The sequence below is a fragment of the Pyrus communis genome, chromosome 1 (genome assembly GCF_041283825.1).
Source record: "Pyrus communis isolate YQ-2024b chromosome 1, ASM4128382v1, whole genome shotgun sequence".
Taxonomy (NCBI): Eukaryota; Viridiplantae; Streptophyta; class Magnoliopsida; order Rosales; family Rosaceae; genus Pyrus; species Pyrus communis.
Window position 1 is genome coordinate 21,999,716 of NC_142565.1, and position 8,243 is coordinate 22,007,958.

General features: G+C 38.5%; 1 protein-coding gene across 1 annotated transcript; it reads left to right on the forward strand.

Annotated features, from left to right (window-relative positions):
- Positions 1–598: 598 nt before the first annotated feature.
- LOC148699351 (uncharacterized) lies at positions 599–1,186 on the forward strand. The gene has a single exon (XM_088697733.1). It carries the CDS (start codon positions 605–607, stop codon positions 1,184–1,186), a length of 582 nt encoding a protein of 193 aa, XP_088553859.1. The 5' UTR covers positions 599–604.
- Positions 1,187–8,243: the final 7,057 nt, after the last annotated feature.

The window sequence follows — 8,243 nt, forward strand, 5'->3', positions numbered from 1 at the left end:
ACTTAGTTCTGAGGCTGAATCTGAAGAAGAAGAAGTGGAAGAAGAAGAACAAGCCATGGCTACGGATAATCGAACAATCAAGGAACTTTCAGCCTCGGGGTTAGACAATGTCGTGCCTTTATGCATTCAATACCCTATGACGGCTCAAGGCAAGACCGATGAGCTCGAATTGAAGTCGAGCTTGCTGCATCATGTTCCCAAATACCATGGGCTGTCCATGGAAGATCCAAACAAGCATCTTAAGGAGTTTGAAGTGGTATGTTCAAGCATGACACCCATCAATGTCGATGGGAACATTTTGAAGATGAAAGCCTTTCCATTCTCTCTTTTGGAAAAGGCTAAAGATTGGCTATACGAATTGGCACCCAAAACCGTCACTTCTTGGGAAAGCATGAAGAGAGCATTCTTAGAGAAGTTTTTCCCAACCTTGAGAATCATTCTCTTGAGGAAGAGAATTAGTGGCATTTAAAAAAACTAAGGGAAGTCTTTTTCATCGTACTATGAGCGTTTCAAGACTCTAGTTGCATCATGCCCTCAACATCAAATGAAGGAAGAGCTTTTAATTCAATATTTCTACGAGGGACTCCTTCTAATTGAGAGACAAATGCTAGATGCCTCGGCAGGGGGTGCTTTGGTTGACAAAACACCAGTTGCTGCCAAGGTCTTAATTGCAAATCGAGCCTTGAATTCACAACAATACGAGGGAGTTGGACAAAGAGACCCCCTACGGCAACACCAAGTGAATGAGGTAAGTGCAATTTTTGAAATTCAATCTCAATTGGCTAATCTCACTGTTCTTGTGTCACAGGTTATCGATGGATCCAAAGTGCAAGGTGCAGCAATATGTGGAGTGTGCTCTATGCAAGGGCATTTCAATGATCAATGTCCTCAATTGATAGAGAATGGAGGATGGGAAAATGCCAATGTCATAGGTTCTCAAGGCCAAAATCAGCAAAGGAATGATTCGTACTCAAATACATACAATCTGGGTTGGAACGATCATCCAAACTTCAAGTGGAGGGAGCCTCAACAATTTCAGCAACAAGGAGGATATAGAGAGCCACCTCCGGGACTCTACCAAAGGCCATTCGAACTATCACAACTTCCACCACAATCTACACAACCAAATTTAGGTTCGTCTTTGGACAGTGATAAAATGCTTCAAATACTAACTTCTTTGACTTAGGGATTACAAAATCAAGCCAAAGAGATGGGCAAAGTGAAGAAGCAAATTAGGCAGATGGCAGAGTTCATGGCGCAGTTTCGAGAAGAAGGCAAATTACCTAGCTCAATAATTGTCAATCCAAAAGGAAGTTTTGAAATCGCCAAGGCTATCACTTTGAGAAGTGGTAAAGAAGTTGGAACCAATCCCAAACCAACCAAAGCAAGTAAAAAAGAGGATGAAAAGTTGCTGCTCGAAGAAGAAGAAGTAAACAAAGCCACGACAAGGGTAGAATAACCCTTGCCGCAGCCTCTTAGTGCACCAAAACCATCCTAAACCACCAAGGTCAGTGCAAATTCGAATTTTTCTAGTTCTATTCCACTAAATGTGCCCTTTCCTAGTAGGTTTAGGCAATCAAAGAAAGAAGAGAATGAGAAAGACATTCTGGAAACCTTTAGGAAAGTTCAAGTCAATATCCTGCTCCTTGACGCAATTAAGCAAGTTCCTAAGTATGCCAAATTCTTGAAAGAGCTTTGCACAACAAGGAAGAGGATTTCGAACAAGGAAGTGGTCTAGGTAAGCGAGAATGTTTCTGCGGTGTTACAAAGGAAACTACTACCTAAATGCAAAGATCCGGGTAGTTTTACAATTCCTTGTGTTATTGGCAATACTAAGTTTGAACATGCTATGTTAGATTTAGGAGCTTCAATTAATGTCATGCCTTACTCAATTTATGCATCTATGAACTTAGGAGAGCAAAAAAATGATGGTGTGATTCTTCAATTGGCCGATCGTTCTAATGCATATCCAAAAGGAGTTTTGGAAGATGTTTTGCTGCAGGTTAACAATTTGATCTTTCCAGCGAACTTTTATGTGCTTGACATGGAAGATTTAGCCCATTCTACACCATTGCCGATCCTCCTTGGGAGACCTTTCATAAAAACGGCCCGCACCAAGATCGATGTGTTCAAGGGGACATTAACAATGGAATTTGATGGGGAAGTTATTGATTTCAATCTTTCTGAAACTATAAAATATCCTAAAGATGATCATTCTTGTTTTTCTATTGATATATTTGATTCATTGGCGCATGACTAACTTGACTCCTTGGAGAGGGATCCCTTTGAAACGACCATTACAAAAGGAATGGGACTCAAAAACCAAAGGGCAGGAAAGGACCACACCCACGGCATGCATGAAGAGATCCTTGCCATGCCTACATGTGAAGATGAGGCCAAGATGGTTGCTGCCCTTGGTTCATTGCCACAACACCTTGGTAAGCCTCAAAACCCAATTCCAATTCTTGTTTCTACTAACAAGTTGTTACCTTGGGTGATTCAGGCACCCATTCTTAAGCTTAAACCATTGCCGGATCATTTGAAGTATGTCTATTTAGGAGAAAAAGAGACGTTGCCCATCATTGTTTCTTCATCCCTCACCACAATGGAGAAGGAGAAATTGATTCGTGTGTTGAAAGAGCACAAAACAGCCATAGGATGGACCTTTGCCGACATTAAGGGTATTAGTCCTACAACTTGCATGCGTCGCATACTTCTAGAAGAAGGGGCTAAACCAACTCGAGAGGTTCAATGCTGGCTCAACCCTCCAATAATGGAAGTTGTGAAAAAAGAGATTATCAAGCTTCTGGATTGTGGAGTGATTTATCCTATCTCAGATAGTCGTTGGGTCTCACCGGTTCAAGTTGTTCCAAAGAAATCTAGAATCACCGTGGTGAAGAATGCAGATAATGAACTTGTGCCCACTCGTATCCAAACAGGTTGGAGAGTGTGCATCGACTATAGGAAGCTCAACGCCACCACAAGGAAAGATCACTTCCTTTTGCCGTTCATTGATCAAATGCTTGAAAGGTTAGCCGGTCATTCATTTTATTGTTTTCTTGATGGTTATTTGGGATATAATCAAAATTGTTATAGCTCCAGATGATCAAGAAAAGACTACTTTTACTTGCCCATTTGGTACTTTTGGTTATCGTCGAATGCCATTTGGTTTATGTAATGCACGAGCCACCTTTCAAAGATCCATGGTAAGTATCTTTTCAAATTTTTTAGAAAAGATTATTGAAGTTTTCATGGATGATTTTAGCGTATTTGGTGATTTGATTGATGATTGTTTAGATAATCTCACATTAATCTTGAAACGATGCATTGAAACTAACCTTGTTTTAAATTGGGAAAAATGTCAATTTATGGTAAAACAAGGCATAGTTTTAGGTCACATTGTTTCGGCCAAGGGTATTGAGGTTGATAAATCGAAAATAGATCTTGTACGCAACTTGCCCTCTCCTACTTCGGTTAGAGAGGTTCATTATTTTCTTGGACATGCAGGATTCTATAGGCGATTCATCAAGGACTTTTCTAAGATTTCCCAAACCCTATGCCGACTTCTATAAAAAGATGTGCCCTTTGTGTTCAATAAGGAATGTGAGAAGGCCTTCAAACACCTTAAGGAGATGCTCACTTCGACCTCCATCATAGTTCCACCAGATTGGAGTCTTCCTTTTGAGCTTATGTGTGATGCCTCAGATTATGCATTAGGAGTTGTTTTAGGCCAAATGAAGAACTAGCAACCACACGTCATATATTATGCATCCTGGACTCAAAATGATGCTCAATTGAACTACTCCACAAAGGAAAAAGAACTTCTTGCTATTGTTTTTGCTTTAGATAAATTTCATTCTTATTTACTTGGTACTAAGTTATAATTTACTCTGATCATGCAGCATGGAAGTACTTACTTACGAAGAAGGAGGCCAAACCAAGGCTTATTTGTTGGATGCTCCTTCTCCAAGAGTTCGATATCTAAATCCGAGACAAGAAAGGAAGTGAAAACGTGGTGGCTGACCACTTGAGCTGTATGGTGCATGAGGAGGATGCCATGCCTATACTAGAGACATTCCCAGATGAGCAGCTGATGTCCATCAAGGTAAGTGTGCCATGGTATGCCGATTTAGTGAATTATTTGGTGTCTAAACAAGTTCCAAGCAACCTAAATAAGCACCAATGTTATAAACTTAAAAAGGATGCATGTTTTTATGTGTGGGATGACCCATATTTGTGGAAATATTGCCCTGATCAGATTTTACATAGGTGTGTGCATGAATCGGAGTTTAATTCAATTTTAAATTTCTATCACACTTATGCATGTGGGGGTCATTTTGGCACTCAAAGAATAGCATATAAAGTTTTAGAATGTGGATTTTATTGGCCTACTATATTTAAGGATGCTATAACGTTTTGTGTGACTTGTGATCGTTGTCAAAGAACGGGCAATATAGGTGCAAAGGACCAAATAGCGCAACATCCCATCTTTTCTGTCGAAATTTTTTATGTTTGGGGTATTGATTTTATGGGTCCTTGATGTGATAAATAATAGCACTCAAATTAAACCCTCTTTTTGACAATTGTAGTATAGATATAAATAGGGATCGTTCTAGGCCGGGGATTAGGAGGGATTGCTAATCTAATGAAAACTGACTCAAAGATACAAAAATATGCTTAAAAACACTTAAACAAACTCAAAGACTCTTAACTAAATTTATATGACTCAAAACAAACTTAAAAGACTCAAAACAACACAAAACAATAAAAAAAAAGACTCAATCTAGACTCTAGGACTCAATTTGGACGAAAATAGAATTGGTTTTGACTCAAAATACTCAAAAACACACTTTAGGACAGATTTGAAACAAGTAAAGAGGATTGGGTTTTGGATGAAATTAATGTAAAAACAAGTAACTAAAAGACTTAAATGCAATTTGGACGAATTTTAGAAAAGCAATGGATGATTAGATAGCTAGAGGATACTTTTCCACACATGATACATTCAAACACAAAATTGATTTCCAGTTGCTTTTTCGATAAACCATGAACCTCAACACCCCAGATTAACCATGACATCCCTAATTAACCCTCAGGTTCTCCTTTAGTTATTGGATTGGATGACATCATACGACAACCCAAAGCATTCTTCAAAAGTTCCCTACATGACATCATAATAGAGATACAATCAAAGATCATTACGTTCTATGAAAATCATAAGTATTGACAAAGCACTTGTAACTATGACATCATGATACTCATGCTAGGAATTTACTTAACATGATTGTGAAAACAACCTTAACTCTTGTGAATATAAGTTTGCAACGATTATGTGAAACTCCCTTATATTCTAGCACCAAATTCAATCATGCAAATTAAGTAGGCCTCCCTAATCAACATACAAGAATAAGTTATCCATCAAACGGTTAAGTAAATTGCATTCACAATTTATGAAATCACAACTGGACTTAATCAATTCATATCATAAATATGATCATGGTTTCAAAGTCTCCCTTAGCTAAAACGAGTTTAGCCTTTCATGTGCACAACAAAACAAAGGAAAATTGAATTAAACATTGAAAACAGAAGATAGATTACACCTAAAACGTTCCAACACTCCAACTTGAATGCGCAAACGTCCAAGGCTTCTTCTTCTCTTCTTCTTCCTTGCAAAGCTGCAGCACAAGAGTGGGTGATTTTGGATGGATTTCTGGGTTATGAATGGATTTAGGTTGGTAGAGGGGTGCGGCAAAGGTTAGGGATGATGTATGGGTGTTTGGGTGAAGGTATGGAAGTGTGTGAATGGTGGAAGAATGTGCGAAGGCTGCGGCAAAGGCTTGTTTCTGTGTGAATGATGGCAGGTTGTGTGAATGAGTGATTAGGGTTGAATAAGGGTGTGGCCTTGGGTATTTATTTGAAGGAAAGAATCCTAAGTTTTATTACATAATTTAGGAAAGGATTAGACCCCAAATCCATAAGGAAAACGAGATATAAAGTCAGAAATCAAAAGGGAAAGGGGAAGGGAAACTTGCAGCATTTAAAAGTAAAAAAGGGAATGTGTTTTAAGGCTGAAATTAGGCAAGGATTTAGGATAGAATAGGTATGTAAGGTGCAGCTGAGAATGGGGTGAAAGATGAATGTAATCTTGTGACACAAAATAGGAAATATGCATTTCCCTTGCACGGCAAGGAAGGGAAGGTTTATGGAAGGCACGGCAAGGTTAATTAGGTTGCAAGGAAGGTTTAGTCTGTGTCCTAAAATGCATAAGAGTCTTCAATGTTGCTGGAACATAGGGTCTTTTAGGATTAGGGAAGGTCAAACCAAAATAGGGAACCTTGGCTTAACTTTCCTACTTCAAGTTGGAAACCTTCTTTGACTAGGAATCCTCCTTTGATTAGGAATCCTTCTTTGATTAGGAATCTAACACCTTTAGGTCTTCAATTAAACTCCACATATTGAACACACAACATCAAGATAGAAGTTGAGGGTTGTAACGGGGTTAAGGGTATTGGCTAACAAAGAAGGGTAAAGAAAAGCAAAGTAATGGAATTGACATTTAAACTCACTTTTGATGGCATAAATTAACTTTTACACATAAGGGAAGATTCATGCAACACTTAGGGTCAAATTCAAACTTTTGGACCCTTCTTCAACAACCAACACATGTGAGATCATTCTCACTTATTTTTCAACTCTTTTTCTTTCTTTTTACAACTTTTCTCTTCTCTTTTTTATTTTTCCAAGAATTTTTTTCTTTTATTTTTCTTCTTTACCGTGCCCTATTACCTTCCCCCTGTTGGAAATATGCCCTAAAACCAATCATATGATGATACTTTACGGACATTTCACAAAGTTAAACTAATGTAGTTTAAATGTAAAGGGCAAAGATTATTGTTTGAGCCGTCTCATATAAATGTTATATGCTTAAACGATAAGTCCAAGGAATATGTGATTGGAAGAATGCGATCTAAAGAAGTTAGATTCATGAGACCATTCTTTCGTTGACACATCCTAAACGTTCCTGATCATAGGATTGTCAATTGGGCATTGACAGTCCGTTAAGATCAGTACGTGCTATGTCTTCTCTCAGGGAGAGTGACTAGTCTCGAGTCATTGGTGTGTGTGACATCAAGACAAGTACGTAGGTGCTCAATAGAGAATGAGTTCACTGAACACGATCAACGAAGAGTTCTCATATTCATGTCACATGAGAACTCATGGTTGGGATAATGCAAATTAGTCTTTTGACCTGAGGCATCACAGTTGTCTTGTGGTTAGGTCCTTAATCTTTGATTATGTCAAAGTCACTCCATCAGGAGGGTGTCCACGGCATCGTTGGGGTTAAGCTACTTAGCCATGGAGGCAAGTGAATGCGCAACAAGGGATCTCTAACCTTCAAACTGTTTGAGGGAGAATACTCTATGATATGATTAAGAATCTTTGACCAAAGTATGAATGAGATTTAGGAATGTGTTCCAAATCACATTCAAGGTAATCATATAAGCACAAGACTCACATTGGATAGTAGACATGAATAAACTATCAAACCAAACAATGTGGTCAAGAGTATTGTATTAGAGAAAGACCGTATTGCATTTGTAATCCTAAAACTGAATAGGTTCTCCACCTCTTCTGATTAGCTTGGGTAACCATGACATGCTGCTAGGCGTCAACCATGGTTTGTGGAAGCCCTAAAAGTGTATTATCACTAACGGGAGAATTGAAAGTAAGTTTCAATTCACAATCGATTAGAAAAAGTTTTAATCGCCCACTGCCTCACTAAAATGAACCTAATGGATCGTTCACCGAGTAAGGTAGAGTTTGAAGAAACAACGGAGATGAGTAAGAATAATTAAATGGTTTAATTATTTATCTAAGGCTAGGATTAATTAATATGTTAATTAAGCAAACGAATAAGTTCGTTAAAGACCTCGGGTTAGTTTTGGGCCACAAGGCCCAATGGGATTTGAATGTCAAGCCCATTAACTCAAGTTGTATGACAACTTGAATAAACAAAGGGCTTGAAAGCCCAATAAACCCTATAGGCCGGCCATGTTAGAAGAATAGGGCTTTTGGTTCATTAGGTCACTTATTTGAAGGGACTATATAAAGGACTTTATAGCCTAAAATTCATTAAGGGTTGTTTTTGGGGAAAGGATGAGAACACAAGCTCTCCTTTCTCTCTAAAATTTCGGCCACCTTGGAGGGATCATCTAGCAATCAAACTCCTCCAAGGTCACTCA

Excerpts from the sequence above, each read along its gene's own strand:
- LOC148699351 (XM_088697733.1), top strand. The coding sequence starts at position 605 with ATGCTAGATGCCTCGGCAGGGGGTGCTTTGGTTGACAAAACACCAGTT.